The sequence below is a fragment of the Lupinus angustifolius genome, chromosome LG06 (assembly GCF_001865875.1).
Source record: "Lupinus angustifolius cultivar Tanjil chromosome LG06, LupAngTanjil_v1.0, whole genome shotgun sequence".
NCBI classification, from domain to species: Eukaryota; Viridiplantae; Streptophyta; class Magnoliopsida; order Fabales; family Fabaceae; genus Lupinus; species Lupinus angustifolius.
This window is the reverse complement of record NC_032014.1, coordinates 12910663-12932926: the sequence shown is the minus strand read 5'-3', so window position 1 is coordinate 12932926 and position 22264 is coordinate 12910663. Positions and strand designations below refer to the sequence as shown.

General features: G+C 33.9%; 1 protein-coding gene and 1 pseudogene across 4 annotated transcripts; one reads left to right on the top strand and one right to left on the bottom strand.

Moving 5' to 3' along the window:
• Positions 1-3066, top strand: part of LOC109350475 — a 13275-nt pseudogene extending 10209 nt beyond the window's left edge.
• On the bottom strand, positions 5913-19789 carry LOC109349949 (puromycin-sensitive aminopeptidase). Of its 4 annotated transcripts, none has more exons than XM_019591027.1 (32): positions 19766-19789; positions 19158-19238; positions 18834-18884; positions 18543-18683; positions 18367-18442; positions 18165-18241; positions 17760-17873; positions 17570-17644; positions 17376-17483; positions 17074-17286; positions 16912-16973; positions 16732-16759; positions 16566-16652; positions 16428-16453; positions 16101-16164; positions 15914-15994; positions 10557-10604; positions 10429-10447; positions 10256-10260; positions 10138-10149; positions 9994-10050; positions 9794-9903; positions 9629-9709; positions 9325-9508; positions 8551-8699; positions 8321-8459; positions 8061-8207; positions 7874-7955; positions 7604-7779; positions 6632-6859; positions 6449-6520; positions 5913-6091 (listed from the first exon to the last, which is right to left on the bottom strand). In XM_019591027.1, the coding sequence occupies exons 4-32, from the start codon at positions 18648-18650 to the stop codon at positions 6011-6013; spliced, it is 2709 nt and encodes a 902-aa protein (XP_019446572.1). In that variant the 5' UTR covers positions 18651-18683; positions 18834-18884; positions 19158-19238; positions 19766-19789; the 3' UTR covers positions 5913-6010. The 4 variants fall into 4 exon arrangements, with proteins under 4 accessions (XP_019446572.1, XP_019446571.1, XP_019446569.1 ...); XM_019591026.1 differs by having other exon boundaries at positions 18840-18884; positions 19766-19784; XM_019591024.1 differs by lacking the exon at positions 19766-19789 and adding an exon at positions 19452-19573.

The window sequence follows — 22264 nt, the reverse complement described above, 5'->3', positions numbered from 1 at the left end:
AGTATGAGAGTTATATAAAAGTTTTGTATTTATGTTGTGAGAGTTAGAGTCTTTATATAGACTTTCCAAACACCCATGGTGCCTTTCTGAAAGTGTAGGAGTTGTTTGAAGTGAAGAGATTTCATTTGGAGTGAAAACATTTCGTTTTGAAATCTGAAATCTCATGTAACAGTCTTCAGTAATCGATTACCCAAACATACTATCCACTAATTATTTAAAAACGAATTAGAGTAATCGATTACACCATTTGGGTAATCGGTTACTCAACTTTTGTAAAACTGGTAATCTATTACTCAAAGGCAGTAATGGATTACTCTGAACAGTTTTAAGTTGGATAACTTTTATTCTCTCACATGTAACTTGTTACTTGAACGAAGTGACCCGTTACACATTATTTCAAAAAATGTTTTAAGTATTTTTAAAGTGTTTCATTATTCTTTAAAAATGGTTTGAGCATTACTACTTTGAATTTTTCAAGGAGTTTTAGGATAGAAGTACCTATAGAGACTTAATCTAATTTTTCTTGAAGCTTTATTCTTCTTTGTCTTCATAAGTATTCTTCCTTTTCTTATTTTTGGTGATGTTGGTGTCTTCATCAAAACTGTGTCAAGGTCAGGAGCAAAGATCTTCTTCACATGTTTAACATTTTTTATGTTAAATAAGATCCTAAAATTTTAAGATTGTGATTAAGTAGAGAAGTCTTTGTTTAAGTATCTCTGTTGGGTGTTGAAACTTTGATTTCACTTTGAAACCTTATATTAGATTATTAGCATCTTAGGGAATATGGTTCTAGGTCACAATATGATAAGAAGATTGTACATATTGAGCATTTTATTTCAAAATTTGGTGTTTCTGAAAATGACAGGACTTTAGAATTATTGTCTATCTTATGACTATCTTTATCAGGATTAATTTTATGTTTATAATTGCATTAATACAATTTTTTGCAGTATAGATGAATATAACAATAAAAAATCAATGAGTTTTCTGATTAGAAATTTTAATGTTCATTACAGGAGCACAACCAACTTGAACAATTGAAAAATTGAATGTAATTTCAGAGAGGGTTTAACTTCTCAATAATTGTAAGTTCCATCTATAGGGAAGCTTTCAAGAGTTTTATGAGAGGATTGTAACTTCTCAATTGGTGTGAAATTAACCAAGCAGATAGCAACTTTTCAAGTTTTAACACCTACATCAGAATTTCTTGTGTAATTTTATGTGTTGAGGAAGGCTTTAACACCAAAGTTCTTCTCTTGGTGTTTACCCATCTTATTTTACTACGTGCCAACAGTATAGAATCAACATATATGTATTTTTATTTACAGCTAAATTGTTTTTCACTCTTCTAAAGTTGTTTGGAAGGTGGTTTAATCCTTTTTACTTTCAATTGTATTTTTTTTATAACAATTTGTTTCTAACTTCAGCCAAGTCCCATTCATTTGTTAGATTACTTTAGTTGTTTGAAAATTTTATCAGCTTTTTGTTTTTATTGCACTTGAAAATGCTTTGATAAAATATTATTTTACTTAGATAATAACCATGCCTTGAAGCTGTATTGTTATACAACATAAGGTATTGTAAAGTATTATCATTGATAATATTCATTGTTAGTTATACCTAATAAGCATATTCAATGAATTATAATTTTGACCATTTTTTAATCTTTATCAAGTGCTAAATCAGGGGGTATTTTAGACAGAGTAATCAAAGCAGAGGACAAAAAAGTATGGAGATTTCTTGAGGTTGGTAATTTAAGATATATGATCCTTTCCCTTCATTGTGTCTCCCCTCTCCCATATCCCTTCTCAATTTTTTTCGCATTTTATTATTGTTTGACTATATCATAAATACTTTATTTATGTAGATTCATGTCGAATGATACCTTGAATTGTCTACAAAGAGAAAGACATACTTTGTCATTGTTGTGAACTTATGGGATGTTGATTTCTATGTTAAATTTGATGATGGTATTCATGTAAATATATGTATCTAAAGTTTTAAAAAAATCTTGATAATCTCTAACTTTATATATAAAATCACCAGGATTTGGCATTTTGGAATTAACTTAAGCTTTTGGGATGTTGAAAATGTAAAAATGTTAGCCTAGAAAATGTCAAACATGAGTTTATATGAAAATTATTTGCCTTACTTTTCTATTCAATATGTTTCAGCAACATTGGGAGAAACTTTAGCTATAGACAGATCTAAACCTAGGATATACATCAAATGCATGAAATATGGACCTATCCTATCTCTAAAGTAAGACATACTTTTCTTTCATATTTGTTTTGTTGAATTATACAGTTAAAACTTTCATAGCTTCTTACATGTCTACTTTGTTGTGTATAGCCATAAGGTACCATGAACTAGAACATTGGAAGTTTGGCGAGTTGTGAAACAAGTACTTCCGTCATGCCACAAGGCAGTTGTATGACATTTACAACGTTTTGGCTTCATACATTGTAGTAAATCAGTAAGTGCTACTTCACTTATGATGAGAAAAAAGAATTCAATTAAAAATGAAATCAAATTAGTAGACTGAAGAGTACTAAAATTGTGCTCTTGCCATGCATACATAAATATTTATCTCGGGAATATTCTTCACAAGTATGGCAATGAGGATGTACCACTAGGGTCTTGGTTCGTTGGACTTGATGTGGATCACATCGATGATCAAAGACTTTGTTGCGACACTGCCCCAGGTAAATATTTTTATTGAACATATAAATTATATGTACATCTTTAATTGATTTATGTGACCACATAATTATTTGCTCAAATTCTTGGTTGGGTTACTCTTACGAATTGTGAATGGAAGACTCAGGCAAGCAACATTTGTGTTGCTTTATTTGATTGGAGCTGCTGAAAGAATAAAAGGTGTGCATGGGAGGTGTGGAGAAGGTGAGAATGCTTTATGGAGTGCAACTTTCTAGAATGTATAACTTTCGAGTTCTTCCTAACTTATGAAGATTTTTACTTTACATTACAATGCATCATAGCATGCAAAGATTCTATTTCTTTTTCTATATTTTTGTCAAACATAGAGAATTATCAAATTAAAGGAGAAAGTTAGGGTGATAAAAAGAGCTTGATCTTCTCCATTTTAAGAACATATTGACCATGGGAGCAAGCCATAAAAAGAAGTAAAAGATAGCTCATATTCATTCTTTGATGCTTGAAGGGTCACTTTATTTGTTAAAATAGTTCTATGGCTATTAAGCTCCTAATAAATATATGTTTTTGGTGGCTGTTACTGCTCTTACTACAAAGGTTTTATCTAAATTTTACTCTTCTAATTTGTCAATAAATATATCAATATCAAATATATCAATATTTGACACTACATAGTGTCTATCCACACTCTCTATTAACCAACCATTATTATAGGTTTATGTTTTGTAAAATTATCATTTTGACAAATAGGAAGGATGAATAAACAATTGAGACTATCAATAATAAACTAATTCATGGTCAATAATAAATAATATTTTGTGTGAATGCACAAAATAAATAATTAAATTTATTTTATTATTTTATTTTAAGAGAGTGAAATTATTGTTGGTCCTGATACCATTTAATCATTTGTTCATGGTTTTTCGAATCTAGAGAAAGGAATGTAAAAAAAGTTTGCATTGCAAATCAAAAACTTTAAATATAATAATGTAATTATACTTCATGTAATATCTATCATTATTTTGATATTGATTTAGACTGATGAAATGTCTTATCTGGACATCATAAAATTTGACAACCATTAAAAAGGGACATTTTCGTCAACAAAATTATGTATTTTTATAGCCAAAAAAGTTCAAATTTTAAAAAATTAATTTACAACTTTACCCCAATAAATTGCATCTCATGATTGAGGTATACAACAAAAATGAATTTAGAGTTTCTGGAGAGACTATGTCATAACTAGCTGTAACAAAAATAATATCATCCAAAAAAAATCATGGATGAGGTATTTCTATCAATTATTTGGTCTATTTGAATTTCAGAAAACAAATTTTGTCTATAAAATACTTATCATAAAAAGAGTAAGTTTTTAAACAAGATTATAACAAAATCATTCTACACTGGAAATAAACTTAAAACTAAAATGAATTTTCTTTTAGCTAATGTAATTTAAAGTATAAAATTGTTGAACCTCCCAATATATTGAAAAATAACCAAATGATTATTTCTTATAAATTAGTATTTTAGGATACAATTCATCATTTTGAAAATTTTATATTAAACTTGAGAAAAAATTAAGTCAATAATAACTCCATAATTTCTTAATTTACATACAACTTCTGGTCTTTCTCAAGTAATTTTATTATCAACCTAAATATTTAAAAATACTTGACAACTTGGTGATTCCTTAAACTTTATTTTCTACATCTTGCAATTTTAGTATAAGCAAGTCAATAAATGTCAACCTATATATTTCAATATTGTTGTTTATCTTATTCAATTGTATTGGTTCAAATTATTGATTACGAGTTATTTTATATTTTTTAATTTACTATTTTTTACTTACGTAAAGCTAAGTAAGGCAAAGCAACTCATAGGATTGTTGATCAAACCTACAACATCATTGTAAGGACGAACAATTTCTGCAATCTATAGCAATACTTGCATCAACAATTGAGGTTGTTGATCAAATCAATGAATATGTTATGAGTAAATTTTCAAGTGAATTTTTTTAGATGTCTTTAAATTTTCATTATGTTTAACATAATAGATTATTAAACTTATACTAATAAATATTCTAACATATAATTATAGGTGAGGAAAATGAATATTTAAGGTCAAATTCAGTTGATATGTCTAATACTAATGAAAATGAAGCATTCAACCTACTAACTCCTGAATTTTTAAACTCCCTTACAATCTCTAATTCTTCCCAATCATAAGATAAAGTTAAAAGTTGGAACTCTTACAATGCTACTAAGGAATTTAGACTAATATGAAGCAGTTTTCCAAAATCTCTACCATATATTAAATTATATTCTAAACTTTTCTCCATGGTATTTATTTTTTATTTAATATTGCAGGTTCTATGTCATATTATTGGACCATAACTCTAATTCGTCATTTAAATACATAAACATCATTTTCAAAAGGTAATCATCAATTACTTTTTAATTTACAAACTACTTTACACTATTTAAAATAAATTTATGAGTAAATTACACTAACATCTCCTGAGTTTTAATGAAATTACACGAACCACCCCTCACTTTTTTACACTTACACAAACCCCCTATTTTTTATACTTTCATTACATTGATCACCCGTACATGAGAAATAAGTGTAATATCTTAAACAAAAAATGTGATAATACAATTAAGTTAAACAAAACATATATTATGAAGACAAGTCTAAATAATATACAAATCAATGTATTTTTATTTTTTTTGATTCGTTATGATATATTACAATAGCGATTTGAACAATATCTCTTTAGAATTTTTGATGCATTCTGTAAAAAAAAATAAAGATACATTGATTTTTATATTATTTAGATTTGTCTCCATAATATATTATATTTTGTTTAACTTAATTATATTTATCACGATTTTTATTTAAAAGATTACATTTATTTTTCAGACAGGAGTGATGAAAACATAAAAAAATAAGGAGGCTTGTGTAGGTGTAAAAAATGAGAAATAATTTATGTAATTTCGCTAAAACTCGGAAGCTGTCAGTTATAATTTACCCTAAATTTGTTCAAAATATACTATCACCCATGCTAATGCAGAGATAACCTACTAGTTAGATTCATGGAAGCGATTCCTTATGCCATCTCCATCTCCAAAAACATTCATGGGAGTTGTATAACTTTATCCATCATTGCAGACTGATACTGCAGCTGCTACTATTCATTAAAATAATAAATATTGGACAAAAATATAGAAAATGTATGGTGTGGGGTCCATTTTAAGGACATTTTATTAATTTATTGGCAAGTTTAAACAATTATACAATAAGTGAATGCATTAGAATGGCAGCAATTAACAATTTAAGCAGCTAAACTTTTTGAAGCAATCTCAAACACATTCTCTGATAGTCCATTGCTAGACACGATTTTCTCCAGCTGAGCCTGCAATAAAGCACAATTCTTTTAAGAAAGTCTATAGCAGAAACAATTTTTTTTAACCCAATGTTTAAGAAACTAGTAGAGTCTGTTAAACAAAATAATGGAAAACCCATCCATCTTCATAAAAAATAAAAGAAAGAATGTGGTAAATAATAAAAAGTCAACTTTCAGTCTTATTGCAAACATGAGGCTAAACTTTTTAAGAAAAATATTTTAGAACAAGCCAAAAAGAGCATATAAAAGTGTCATAAGTTACTTTTATAAGCTATGAGTACGTGGGAAAGGGCAAAGGAAGAGAAAATAGAACATAAAAAAGGTCAAAGACATGAAAATTCTGCTATACATGTAACGAAAAGTTACCTTGGCAAGTTTTTGTCTGTTTTCATCATAACGCTTCCATCTTGAGAAGGATGATACAATGCGTGAGGCAACCTAAATCCCACAAAACCAAGAAAAAAATATCAGACTATAAGAAGATGATGTGAGTGTGACTAACACAACCCACAAGAATCCAGAATTTCAAGACTGTTCAAGTAAAAAGACCTGTGGATTAATTTTGTCAAGTTGCAGCACAATTTCTCCCAAAAACTGGTAACCTGACCCGTCCTTAGCATGAAAGTTCACCAGTGACCCACAGAAGCCTCCGATAAGAGAGTACACTTTGTTGGGATTACGCAGGTCAAATGCCGGGTGGTTTAGCAGTTTCCGCACATTGTCAAGATTGCCAGGAATGTCAGATACTGCTTGGAGAGACAACCATTTGTTCACCACCTGGAAAGGAGAACCCAGTTAAAGTTACTATGTTATAACATAAAATCATAGGTAGGAGCACTTCCAAAATAAACTGAGCAGATGCATATGAGATCGCATTAGCATAAAAGAAAAGCCTTTTCGGGAGGGGGTGATAGGAATGAGATTAATGTGGACCAGCCACAGGAAAAACAGAAAGGGAAGATTTGGAAGGTATATTCAAGAAGGCCACGTGTCAGTAAAGCATGAGAAGAGTTTCCTACTCACCCCACTCACAAGGAGTTGCAACTGCAAGAAACCGCAAGGAGAGTGCATGATAAATACAAGAGGGAAGAGGAAAAAAGGGGGGAAAGTTTGAGACTAGTTACACGGCTATAAGGCTTGGGCAAGAGGGTACTTCCTCTTGATTTCTAGTTTGCATTCTTTAATTTCAGCATCTGTTTCTAAAGTTCTGTACCTAAATTACTACCTTCTTTTCTATAAACTACTACTATTTCTATAATTCCAAACTCTGTTTCTATCAGGGGGGTACTCTTCAGATATAGTATGTTAGATGGAAAAGGAGGTGCTATTCATAGATAATGGTTGGTTAATTGTTGTCAAAGTGCACCTTAAGGTTGATCATTCCTTACTTATCACCTTAGGAAGAAATAGTTTGCAAAATGGACACATCGTCAAAAAATGGAAGAAAACATGCTCAACATCCCAATACAAGATTCATTTGAGTACTTTCAACAGCTAAGAGTTATACAGAGGGAGACTTACCAGGAAGTCATCCTGCCACTTGCCATAAAAGTCAGCAAGAACATCATCACGAGCTTTACCAGGGTTCTGGGCTATGGCAGCTAAAGCAGCAAACTGCTCAGTCAAATTTGTAGCAGCTTTGTACTCACCTAGTGCAAGATTGGTGAACTCTTCATCCTCAAGGGATGCAAGATAGGCTACCAAACACATTGAAGAATTTAAATCAGAGACGAATTGCTACCATCATGCATGCACCTGTATCTAATAGAAAAGATCTAATGAAATGTGTACCAATAGCAACATTCTTCAGAGCACGTCTGCCCAAGTTTTGATGATTGAACACATATTCTTCTGAGCTCCTATTATTTTTTACCTTAAAAAATGAAAACAATCATGATCATTACTCAAGATATTCATAGTAGGAAGAATAGAAGCTTTCATTTAGTGATTCAAGGCAGCTCCAGACAAGAAGGCATACTATGCCGAGGAACTCTGCTTTCAGTTCACTTGCAAGCTGCTTCCTGATGAAAGTTCGAACAGCATGAACAGCATCAGGATCTGCAACTTCCATCAAGTCCATTATTTCTCCCTCACCAGGCAGAGTTATTGCCTTTGCCACAAATTCCTAGATAATCAAAGACCACATAGTCCAATCAATGCATTCTTATGAAACAACCTCCCAAGAGAAATGACAAGGAGTAAACAAAAAAGAATAATTTGAGAAAAATTAAAGCATACTTTGTCCAGACTTGAGTTACTTAGTATACGTTTAAACCCATCCACAAAACTGGGATTCAATACCAGTGGTTTGTCTTGTTGAAAATCATCAACTAAGTTGAGCATCAGCTTACGTGCCAAAATTTGCCCAGCCTCCCAACTAAACCAGATAATATGCCAGAAAATAAATTCACATTATGCTACCAAATCTTATGAACAAAAGAATAAAATCAACTTTGAAGAAGACAAACCGGTTGAACTCATCAGAATCATTAGCTAATAAGAAAAACAGGTCATCATCAGTGATATCAGATTCAAGTCGGATAGGAGCACTGTATCCTCTCAACAGAGAGGGAACAGGCCTTTCAAATATATCAGTGAACACAAATTCTTCTTCTTTCTGCAGTATAAACAATAAAGCTTATCAGTTAGTCATATGAGAAGGGACATGTTAGCATGATTTTTAATACCTCCAACTCTTTCTTTCTTTATTATAATTATCAACAGACAGTCTCACTTTGTAGTATGAGACAACTGGACATATCTGCTATCATAATCACAACATTCATAATTTACCAAAGAATTTGGGGTGGGGTCATTTAATGAGTAGCAAAAAAGTCCAAAATGCTAAGAATTAAGTGTCTTTATGATGCACATATCATGATGAAAAGGCAGGACAAACAGTTCCAGACAGACTTGACCTAGTTCTGAATTTCAAATATCACCATATTTTAGAAAGGTATAAAAAGGGAAGGAGAAATCATGTAATTTTAACTTCAACCGTCACTTATGAAACTCGAGATATATATCTCAACAGCTGAGACCCCTACAGAGAATTGGCCAATGAATTCAGAGTACAGAAGGACCTTGAGGAAGAAGGGTGCAAGCAGAATTTGAAATCACGGATTGTAGACCTTTCATTTGTTCTGTTTGTTATAGTTTATTCCTTGACATGTATAACTGACATTAAATCCAGCTTAAAACATGAGCCAGAAATATATGTACAAAGTAAAATTCAAAACAACCTTGGTGACTCTAAGGATGGTAGTGAACACTGACAGATCCTTGCTTGAAACAGACTCAAGAATTCCATCATGATAAAAAGCTGAAAGGGGAATGTCCTTGCCAGTTGAATCAAGCAAACCTACTGCAACCGGAATGAACACAGGTTCCTTGACTGATTGCCCTGGAGTTGGTGGTATCTCCTGACTGCAGAAATTCCCCCATTAAACATGTTATAAGAGATAAATTGTAAACCAAAACATACGTATCTTTAAAGATTAAACCACCCAATCAAAAAGGAGAAATAAAAAGTTGAAGCTTGTATACCTAAACTTCAAAGAAAAAGTATGTGCTTCTGGATTATAAGAAGTTTTTACATTGACAATAGGAGTCCCAGCTTGAGAGTACCTGCACATAGTAGTGGATAAATTAACATGAAATCACCATAAAATGTTGGAAACTTGGAATAAAAGTCAAACTAAAGATACAAACCAGAGTAAGAAATTCGCAAAATCTGCATTATTTGCATCTCGCATGGCAGCATAAAAATCTTCACATGTTACAGCTTGCCCATCATGTCTCTTAAAATAAAGATCCATGCCCTGAAATACAACGAATTTGTATGTGCTGAATTTTAAAAATAAGCAGTTTCTCATTCCAAGAAACAGAACCAGGTAATGGATAATTCTTACTTTTCGGAACCCTTCACTCCCCAGTAAGGTTTTATACATTCTGACAACTTCAGCCCCCTGATACAAAGCATCATAAGAACAAACTGCCATAGAGACATGTGTGGACATGGAGAGATTTGAAAATTTTAATAGGATGTGTCAAACCTTTTCATAGACCTGCAAAACAGGAAAGGCAGAATTAAAAACAATTTCATATCTGAAAGAAAGCAAGCGATACAGACATGGAAGATCAAAAGTAGCTAATGAAAAATGTGAAACATACTGTCACTGTATGTTGACATTGATGATACAACCACATCAGAGATTAATTCAACAAAGGTTGCCAAAAAAAGATAGATCGTCAGTGATATTATAAGGACAAGAATTATCATATAGCATAGTAAAATTTCAAATACAATATCGATCAATCGAAGTTCTAAAAACAAAGAAACCTGCCTGTGTAGAAGTTGTCCATCTGTCAAGGAGGAAGAAAAAATGAATACAAACTTAGAAGCACATGGATAAATATAACACTTCGAACTTTGGAGACAAATGTACAAGATGAAATGGTCCGAAATTCTAACCTTAATGTAAGAGTGTGGTCGCACTGGATGGGCCATGGGACCTGCATCCTGGAAAATCAGAATAGAAGTATTAGAATACATCCACAAGTCATGATCATTCTCAATTATAAATACAGTTTTAAAAGGTAAGTTATAGTAATAATGACATGATCAGTTAGTGTAAGAGAATGAAGAAAACTAAGAGAAGAGAAGAGAGAGAAACAGTTACTGAAAGAAAGAGAGAGTGAATTGATTGTAACTAACTTTTTGGTTAGTTACTTTCTATTTCTGAAAACTTACTTTAATGAGTGCCTACTCAATCCTATTTATAGGAGAAGAGAGGCACTTTAGGGCTTAACCGTTTTATACAATGAGTAGCCATCTGGCTATATCTAACATTCTAATATACCCCCCCTGAAAAAGTGCTCCCCTTTTTCTTTGTTCTTACAAGAATACAACAAAGAAAGAATAGAAAATTAGAAGACCAACAATGATTTAGATACACTAGTTAGTTAGGGACAAGGCATCTAAGGGATTTTCTCATTGAGATGAACTTGGATGTTGACAGAGGCTTTGTTAGAACATCTGCAGTTTGATGTTCTGATGGACCTTTGATTGGATTTTGTCTCTTACAAAGAACAGGTCCAGTTCAATATGCTTTGTCCTGTTGTGAAGGACAGAATTGTGAGCCATGGCAACAGTGCTAAGGTTATCACAGAGAACCGGGGGAGTTTGATATTCGTATTGTAACTCTGAGAAAAGGGATTCAATCCAAATAACTTCTTGAGTAGCTAGAGCCAAGCTTTTGTACTCAGCCTCTGTACTTGACCTGGAAATGGTTTGTTGTTTCTCTGACCACCAAGTTACAATATTTGGTCCAACAAAGATGCAAGCTCCTGAGATGGATTTTCTGTCATCAAGATCTGAGGCCCAGTCAGCATCACAACAAGCCATGATAGGAATAGGTATAGATGAAATAGCAAGCTTGATTTGTAGACCTAAGGATGAAGACCCTTGTAAATATCTCAGTATTCTCTTCACTGCACTCCAGTGTTGAAGTAGAGGTTTGCTCATGAATTGGCAAACTTTATTGACATTGAATGCTAGAACAGGTCTAGTACAGTTGCATATTGCAGAGCACCAACAATTGATATGTATAAAGTAGGGTCTTCAAATTGTTCTGAACCAGACTTGGTTAATTTGCAGGAAGTTCCTATAAGTGTAGGGGTAGATTTAGCAGTGTTCATATTAGCCCTTAGTAAAAGATCTCTGATATATTTGGATTGAGAGAGAAATAGAGAACCATCAGCAAGGTGTTTAACTTCTATTCCAAGAAAGTAGTCAAGAGATCCTAGCTTTTTGAGAGCAAAACTGTTGCTTAGTTTGTCAATAACCTTGTGAACTTGAGAAGTAGAGGAACCAGTGACTATAATGTCATCAACATAAACAAAAACAAACACCTTGTATGTAAGAGTAATTTGAATAAACAGAGAATTGTCACATTTGCTGATATGAAAGCCAAGTTGAGCTAGAGTACCTTTTAGTTTTTCAAACCATTGTCTAGTTGCTTGTTTTAGACCATATAAAGCTTTGTGAAGCTTGCACACTATGTTTTTGTCTCCACTATGAAAACCAGGTGGTTGAACCATATAAACTTCTTCTTCTAGAACACCATTGAGAAAAGCATTATTAATATCTAGTTGCTCTAGAGGCCATTTGTATGTAACTGCTAGGGTAAGAAGGATTCTGATGGTAATAGGTTTCACAAGTGGTGAGAATGTTTCAGTGTAATCAACCCCTGGTTTTTTATGAAACCCTTTTGCCACAAGCCTAGCTTTGTACCTGTTGACACTACCATGAACATTTTCTTTTACTCTGAAAACCCATTTGCAACCAATAGCATGTTTATGAGGAGGTAGGGGACCCAAAGACCATGTTCCTAGTTTGATGAGAGCATCAAACTCAAGTTGCATAGCTTGCAGCCAAACTGGATCAGTAATGGCTTCCTTAACACTTGTGGGTTCTGTGTGAACTAGAAGAGCTCTAAGCACTTCTCTGGGAACTATAGATTTGTCAATTCCAGATTTGGATCTGGTAACCATAGGATGAGTAGGAGCCATAGTGATAACACCTTGAGGGGATGTAGAAGAATTTGTGGTATTCTGACCAGGGGAGGAAAAAATGGTAGTGGGATTAGACATATGAGTGTTGGTAGGAGAATGATGTTGGATGTTTGGTTGTTCTGTGAGACTATGACTATTAGAAGCAATGTAAGAATTAGTGGATGATGATTGAGGTGTCATTGATGACTGAAAAGGAGGATTTGACTCTGTGATATATGGGATAAGTTGGTGTATGTGAGTAGAGGGTGATTTGAATGACTCAAAATTGGCTTTTGTATTAGAAACAGGGGAGGGATCAATGGTGACATAGGGAAAATGTTGCTCATTAAAGATGACATCCTTAGAACTGTATAGTCTACCCTCTTTTGCAAACACTTATACCCTTTATGTGTAGTAGAATAGCCTAAGAATGTACACACAATTGACCTTGACTGAAGTTTATGACTATTGTAGCGTCTAAGTAAGGGATAACAAGAACATCCAAAGACCTTGAGAAACTTGTAATCTGGGATATTTTTGAAAAGAAGATAGTATGGTGATTGATTTTGTAGTGAAGGGGAAGGAAGTCTATTGATTAGGCATATTGCAGTTGTAAAAGCATATTCCCAGAAGAACAAAGGTAGGTTTGCATGATTTAACAAGGCTAGTCCAGTTTCAACAATATGGCGATGTATTCTTTCTACAGTTCCCTATTGATGATGAGTGTGAGGGCAAGAGATTCTGTGGTTAACCCCTAGGGAATTAAGAAAATTTGTGAAAGGTCTAAACTCACCACCCCAGTCACTTTGGACAACTTTGATATTACCCTGAAACTGAGTTTTAACCATTGTGATAAAATGTTGAAACATATGTAAGTTATCTAACTTTTGTTTGAGTAGATAAATCCAAGTGTGTCTGCTATGGGCATCTACTATAGACAAATAATACCTAAAGCCAGATTCAGAGTATATAGGAGATGGTCCCCATAAATCAACATATAACAGGTCAAAAGGTGTAGCATATACATTTGTGGATGATGTAGAGTGAACTTTATGAGCTTTAGCACAACAACAAGCTGAACAAAAATCTGAGGCAATTTTATTCAAGCAAGGTATATATATTGCAGTTATTCAAGACATTGTGAACAATTGCCTCATGGGCATGACCTAGTCTATAATGCCATAACAAAAATGAACTAGGTGTAGTGTGACTAGAAGTGGAAATTAATGCAGAAGCTTGAGATGTAGTAGGAGATGTATGTGAGTGCTTGGGAAAAGACTTGGGAACAAGATTTGAAAAGGCATAGAGGCTCTCTGGAGTGAGAGTCCCTTGAAGGAGAACCTCATCAGAACCCTGTGATTTGACAACACAATAGTTAGGATGGAACTCAAAATAACATGAGTTATCTTTTGCAAACTGAGATACACTCATTAGGTTTTTGGTTATTGTTGGAACAAGCAAAAGGTTTTGTAAAGACAAAGAAGTAGTAGAACTTGTGGAATTAAAATAGTTGTTACCACTACTTGTGATAGGAGCCTTGGCTCCATTACCCATATAGATCTGGTCTGGTCCAAAATGTTCAGTAGGCTCATGAAGCAAAGATGGATCTAATGTTAGATGATTTGTGGCACCAGAGTCAGGGTACCATATTGAAGACCTAGAATCTTGACTGCCAGTTTCAGCATTCATAGCATAGCCCTGACCTTGATGTTGATGAGAATAAGGAGGCAAAGGTGGATGTCCTTTGTGAAAGTTTCCAGACTGAGTATTAGTGTAGCCTTGGCCAAAACCTTGATGAACCGCAGATGAGTATGGTCTAGCCACTGATCCAGGAGAGTAGGATCCATATGGAATAGATGGCCTTGAATACATGTTTGAAATAGGAGCTCCATACTGAGTTTAATGTTGATATTGTTCATAGAAGTGAGAAGGTATTAAGGTTCCATGATGACTGTCATAGGGAGCATAATAACACCATGAAACATCATGTCTTGGTTTCCTGCAATAGTTACAAAAGAAACTGCGAGGACGATTGAAATTTCTGCCAGAACGAAAGCCACGTCCACCACATTTTCCAGGACGTCCACCTCGAGACTGAGAGTAGAAACCACACTGAAAATTGCTTGAAGGTCTTGGTAAGACACCAGAATAGTGAGGGGAATGAGGATGGACAGTAGGAGAAGGCATGGAGACAGAAAGAGGTGATTGAGGTGGAGATTGAGCCACAATATTTGCTAAGAGAGCATCAGACACATATTTATTTTTGTTCTTGGCTAACCTTGATTCAAATGTCTATAAAAATTGTTCCAATTCATGAATTGAGGGAGGATTAATTTGGCTTTCAACAGATGTAATAACGTTCTGAAAATCTTCATTTAAACCATCTAGAATACAATCAACATTTTCTTCAAGTGATATTGGTGTTCCAATTGAAATTAGGGAATCAGTTAGGGATTTCACCTTAGAGAAAAATTCAGAAATAGTCATAGAACCTTGAGAGAGAGACCTAAGCTGAGTTCGTAGTTGACGACTCCTAGCTTTTGTGTGTGAGTTGCAAAACGCATGTAATTCACTCCATAACTGCCAGGAGTGAACACATTCAACTACGCGAGGATGAAGAGCTTCTGAAATTGAATTAAGGAGCCACGAAAACACTTCTTAATCTTGTTCTTCCCACTAAGAAACCAGGATTCACGTGACATATGTTACGATCCGAATCAGATAAAAACCGCTGAGGAACATCGCTGGAGTGAATGAAACGAAGAGCACGATTTGATTTCAAAACTGCAAGAACAAATTAGCTCCATGTGAGGTAGTTGTCTTTCGTGAGCTTTGTATTTGGTATTTGAAGAGAAAGAGTTGAAGGTTGAGCACGAAGAGGTGCGGCAGCAGAAGACGAGAGAGGTGGAGATGAAGCTTCGTGAGGAGGATCGTTAACGGCGTTGGCCATTGGTGATGATACCATGTAAGAGAATGAAGAAAACTAAGAGAAGAGAAGAGAGAGAAACAGTTACTGAAATATAGAGAGTGAATTGAATTTTAACTAACTTTTGGTTTGTTACTTTCTATTTCTGAAAACTTACTTTAATGAGTGCTTACTCAATCCTATTTATAGGTGAAGAGAGGCACTTTAGGGCTTAACTGTTTTATACAATGAGTAGCCATCTGGCTATATCTAACATTCTAATAGTTAGAAATAAACCATAGGAAAAAATCCATCACCACAAAAGGATGCACAAAGTTATAACCAGAAATGGAAAAAGGAAAAGAAGAAACCTCTGGAAATTGGTATTTTCTAAGTGTTGAAACATCGGCAATCCTTTGAACAGTACGACTTCCCATGTCAGATGAGAATTCCTGCAAATAATTAATGCAATTCATTGCAATAAAAGTCTGGTGGAGGAAATGTTTTGTTAATGTCTAAAATGAATCGTTGTAATGACTGTAAGTAAAGAAGCTGTGCCTGATCACGAAAAACTGTGAGACCTTCCTTCAGGCTAAGCTGGAACCAGTCACGACATGTCACCCTGATATTATTATAAAATGAAACGTATACGAGTTTGAACATGCCCATGACAAATGAAAGATATAAACATACAAAAAATAGACAGCAAAAACTTGTCAACAAATGTCAGATTGTTAATGTAAAAGGCAGGTTTGTGATGTCTGAAATAGAAATACAAAATTGAAATTGAATTGAGTAGAAAGTATTAGATCATGATATTAATGGGAATAAGGCATATAAATCCATAGTTCAAAGGATAACAGGATCTGTGGTATGCAACATCACCTATTGCCAGTCCAGTTGTGGAAATACTGCATAGTAGCAAGAAAAGAGCCATGGTCAAAATAAAAATATATATAGAAATTTAGTTTTAGAAACGTTAGTCACTTTCAAGCGTTCCAAATATATATGATAGTTACAAACCTCATGGCCAATAACTCCCAATATTGCAGCGTAATCTGCATCAGTAGCCGTTTCTGGAGAAGCCAATACAAGCTTGGAATTGAAGATCTGCACATAAGCAAAGAGAATCAATAGTAAAAATAGATAACCAACCAAGAGTACACGACAAGCTGACAAGGAGACATACATTCAAGCTCTTGTTTTCCATGGCTCCCCTGACCAATACAAAAATGCAGCATGTTACTCTTCAATATCCTAAACTCTTCATGATATCTCATCGCATAATAAACAAAAGCACAATATATTACAGTAAAATGGTTCAAATTTCCAAAAAAAACGAGAGGGAAAGAAATAAGATAACAGTTACATGTTAAAATCTGGGACAGCAACAATATTGAAGAGGTCCAGGTCATATTCAAGTCCAAAAATCTGTTGTGAAACATATGGTAAGACAGCAAATTCTTCAGAATCCCATAGAATATACATTTGCAATCTGATCAAATAAAGCTAAAACTAAATAAAGACTGACATCTTCATCCCACTTCATAGCTGCTTTCAAAGAATACATAGCATGTGCAGTCTTAGGTAGGTCATCTGCAGGGGTCCAGATCCTGAGGGACACTTTCCGCCCTGAACGGGTAACAAATGTGTCATCTCTGCTTTGCAATTGCCCAGCAACCAAGGCAAACAAATAGGAAGGTTTCTTGAAGGGATCCTCCCAAACAGCATAATGCTTCCCATCCTGCAGTAAAGCACAAATGATGTCCAAGAACAGTAGTAAACCAAGATAGTCTTCATCTTTTACTACTAGGCATCTCAAGAAAAGCTTACCTGCAAGTCACCTTGTTCAACCAGGTTTCCATTAGACAATAACACTGGATAGAGTGATTTATCAGCCTCAATGTGAACAGTATATTTTGCCATTATATCAGGTCGATCCTATTGGATGATATTACCATTAGTTTTATGTGGATATTAATTGCCATGAAAATCCTTAAGCATATTAACTGTCATGAGATGCAAACCTGAAAAAATGTAATTTTACGGAAGCCTTCAGCCTCACATTGAGTACAGAAATTCCCAGATGACTTGTAAAGCCCCTACACGAAATCAAATTCATAGTGAGAAATCCAAATTGTGGAGATAGAAGTGGAAAAGAAGAAATAGTATTCCAAGGACGTTACAAACTCTACAACAAGGAGAAATCTTAACTACCTCTAATGATGTGTTGTTCTGTGGTTGGATCTCAGTGATAATTTCAAGATCATATTTACCACTGGGAGGTGATTGAATTGTTAGATGGCGTGCATCCAAATGGTAATCTTCCTCCTGAAGATGAACATAAGAAAATATATTTAAATATTGCAACATAATACCCCAAGCCTCCAACCAACCACAATTGCTACACTTACAAAGTGTTTATGAAATTAAACAGTTTCAAGAAGGAAGTACAAATATTATGTTTTTAATACATAAAACGTTAAAACAACAGACCAAAATTGAACTTCACTGACAGATTAAGTCAGAAGATGGAAAAGAAATTCCATCCGTGATAATGTTCAGAAAGTGACCAGGTCAGTGGGTAGCAGTGTAGCACCCCAAAAAAGTGTATACATGTACCTTCAAAGCCTTGCCATTAATCTGAATTGAAACTAAAGATAAGTCTTGTCCATCTAGAACCAATGGGGGAGAAGAACCTGTTGCACAAAATAGACCAATTATCTACATAAGACAAATGTGTATGGGTAAATTACTTAGAAATTGACAACACACATGTTTCTCCTGATTAAACAATATCAAGAAAGGAACTATAATGGCTTACCTTCAGTATGAGGAAACACAGTAATCTTAGAAGTAACTATTGTCTTTTCCTCTCCTAAAGAAAATTTCAGATGCACCTGTAACAGTTAGGCGAATAACACATCAAAATAAGAAGCAACTAAATTTTAAAAATACCAACATGAATGAACATAAATCTAATATCTGCATCAAACTTACAGTGTCAAAGTAGTAATCAGGCCTTTTATAATCCTTTAAGAATATTTCTTTCGGTGCCGCCATTTTAGATTCTTCAACTTGCTTTGGTAAGTCCTCTGTGGCAACCATACAAATTAGCCTCCTGCTCACTTGTTTGACCCTCTGGTAAAGAACACAGGAATGTACAGGATCAGCTAACCAAACAAGCAGACGATACAAAACCACAAAAAATGAATGAATATCTTCAAACATGTGATCACACAAAAAGTAAAAGTGAAGTCATAATTAACAACACAAAATATACTAGCTTACAGGCACTGGTAGTGAAGAATAAAGGGAGCAACACTTCTTCCGGAAAATGGCCTGTAAAAACCATATCAACAATTCATTACAATCATGAGATAACATCTTCAAGGGTGAGGCTATATGCATTTGGCATTCCTAATTGTCTATTCACACTCCTCGTTAATAAGTAATAACAATTTTAAAAAACAAAATCAAATCATGATTGGTCAGTACGAACAGTAGATAAGCAAATTGAAGTTCTAATAGCCTCACTACATCTTCAAATCATGTTTTTTTAATTATAAAAAAGTCATCTTTCGGATGCAAGGAGTACATAGAACAGAAAAAAACCTCTGATGCAAGGAAACGTCTATATCTGATGTTACTTTTTGCAGTATTCTGAAAACAGTTAACACTGCAATTCACCTGAAGCTGCAAAAATAAAGACAACAATCATCATATAGTGCCATAAATTTACAAATATTCAGTTACCATGACAACATTCATAATTAATAGTAGGGTATGAATCAAAAAAAATTAAAAGAAGAGATTTCTCTTCCATAATTAATCAAAACCAAACACAGTGTTACATTATTGACAGAGAATGAGAAAAGGAAAAGTAATTGAATAGTGATAGAAAATCACAGGTGCATTTGAGATCAAACCCAATAGGCTCTTCCTTGAAAAAGCGAGAGACTTTGATGGCAGAACCAACCGAGCCATAAACCTTAAAACCCTAAATCAGAATACTATAGTGATTTTCTCCGATAGAACAAGTGAAAATGAGGATAACGTGATTTGGATTTTATGGACATTAATATTCACAATTGAAAATATGAAACAAATTAAAAAATAAAAATTAAATAAAAAAAGATTGAATAAACTTGGTTCCAAAAATTCAGATGAATGTAAAAATGGGGTTTTGGGGAATTGAAGAAATGAGATGTAACGAGGTTTACCTTGTGTCTGGGATGAAGTGAAGTGAGGTGAAGAGAAAATGACAGATAGAAGGATTATATATTGATAGAGACTTGCAATGGAAAAACGGATTGGGCTATTTAGCATGCAATGGCATACCCGAAATACTCGCATATTATAAGTGGATAATGTATTTATGAGAATTGGATAAATTTACATGTATTATTTTAAAAAGGGCTCAAGGCACATGTTTGTGGCCCCTAGACATTTGTAAATAATCTTTTTTATGAAATTAAATAAAGAAGTGAAAACAAAAAACAACTTAAACAAGTTATATTAAATCATAATATTTTAGGTATTAAATGATATTGTATTCTAATTTATTTAAATTTTATAAATATATGAGTTAGTATTTTAAAACATCCTTTATTAATGATTAAGACATTGGACAAGGAACTCTTCCTTGATATGATTTTATGTAAATACTAAGAGTGAATTTGCAAGTTGAATTTTATAGAAGAATGAATGGAAAAATAAGATTTCAGAGACATTTCACAAATATATTTTATGTCTTTCAAACCTTTAATTTCCTTTCATTCCCATCCAAAACTTAACCGATAAACGGGTACTTAACTATTATTTTGTATTTGTTAAGAAAGTGAAACGGTTTGTCAAACATAGGCTTAATTTCTTATTTGATAGACAAACATGTTTGGATAAGATAATTTTCATTATAGATTTTTTTCTATGAAACTAACATAATGGTTTTTGGGGTGAGAAAATAAGTCCCTAAAATTTACCATGACTCATGGTCCCCCTAAGTTGTAAGGGTCACCTTAAATTGGCTCAATACAAGTAGGGTAGGCTTTGTGGGTGTGCCATGTGCGTGCAATAAGGCCCATAGTCCACGAGGAGTCTAAATATTTTTTAGGTTCACAATTAACATATGCTAAATATGTTATTGCTTTATTCATTTTTTAAATGAAGTGTGTTATTAATAAGTGCCAAATATATCTAAAATTCATACACTTTTATGGCACTTATCTTAAGTATAATTGAGAAAAACCAACTTAAAACAATATTTTTTGTGTAAAATATCACAATCTTATATATTTGTATGTGTATTTCTTTTTTATGTATTTTATAGGATTTAGAATGAAAAAAAGAAGAAAGAAAGACTCATGGTCAACCAAGCAAAAGAAGTTAAAGATCAAGATGTTCAACCAGGCAGCTAAGCGTGAGACAAGCCCCGCTGAGCTGACCTGGACATCAGCTTGACCTGGCCACCAGCCTGACCTGGACCAAACTGCTCAACCAGGCAGCTGAGCGGACCTGCTTAGCCGCTCAGCCTAGCATCAGACTAGACCTGGCACGGTCAGAAATTTAGCTTGACACGAGCTTGGCACAAGACCAAGCTGCTGAACAAATAGTTCAACGGTCCAACCAAGCAGCTCAGCGGAGAACCAGACTCCTGATCAGATCAGCAAGCACCAGGCTGCATCCCAGTCAACACAGTCAGAAGCTGCTGAATGAGCAGCTTCGTGGTGAAGCAGGTGCGTTGAGCGGTGTGCACCAGACTTGACTTAACCATCAAGCAAAACATGAAGTCATCCATGACCTCACCTCAAGTAGTCCACCATAGGCTTTTCAGAAGTAGCTCACAATAGCTGGTTTGATAGCCCATAACTAGCTTTGATGAGTCAAGCACAAGGAGGTGACTAAGCTACTTGGTCAAGGGACCAAACTCATGCTGAAGGGTTTGGTCAGGTGCTTAGCGGTCCAGCCAAGCAGCTCAGCAGTCCAGCAGAGAGGCCTATAAATAAGAGACCATTTCATTCGAGCAAAATATAATAAAAAAAACACTTGAAACAAAGAAATCTTTCACTAGAAACCTCTCTGAAGTTCTCTCTTCATTTCTTAGTTTAGAGCTTTAATTTCAAGTAAGTTTGTAGTTTTAGTTTAGAATTCAAGAGGAGAAAAGGAGAAGGCAAATGAGATGCAAAAATCAATTTTGTACTCTCATTTGGAACTCAAAAGCATCCAATCCTTGGATAGATAGTTCATGCTCCTAACATTTTCTTTTGAATAAAGTTATCTAATTTCTACTTCTTCTTAATTTACAAAAGTTTGAATTTTAATCATTCAAATTGATGTTTTGGTTAATTTTATTTGTTTGAGAAGTACTTAATGTTCTTTTTAAATTGATCACCTAAAAAATGATTTCAAGTCAATAAAATTACTTGTCTCAAACACTTAACAAATAAACTAAGAAATAGTTGTACTACTTAGTTTATTTGTCAAGTCAAGCATACTTTTCTTAAGATCTTATATTCATTACTACTTCAATATTAGAGTAGCCAAGATTAGGGTGTGACAACCTAGTCTCTTGTGGACGTAATATTGTTTAGTAATAAATATAAGTGATTATCATTCTTCCATTTTAGGACAAACACTAAAAGGAGGATTTTAGAACTTGGTGTTTGGAGTTAATCAAAGTAAAACATAAGAACATGTATAAGTAGTTCAAACTCAAAAGAAGT

Excerpts from the sequence above, each read along its gene's own strand:
- LOC109349949 (XM_019591024.1), bottom strand. The coding sequence starts at position 19,529 with ATGGCTCGGTTGGTTCTGCCATCAAAGTCTCTCGCTTTTTCAAGGAAG. Across the intron at positions 16,454-16,565 it reads TGGGAGTTATTGGCCATGAG|TATTTCCACAACTGGACTGG; the intron begins GTTTGTAACTAT and ends GCTACTATGCAG. Across the intron at positions 8,460-8,550 it reads GATTCTGATGAGTTCAACCG|TTGGGAGGCTGGGCAAATTT; the intron begins GTTTGTCTTCTT and ends TATCTGGTTTAG.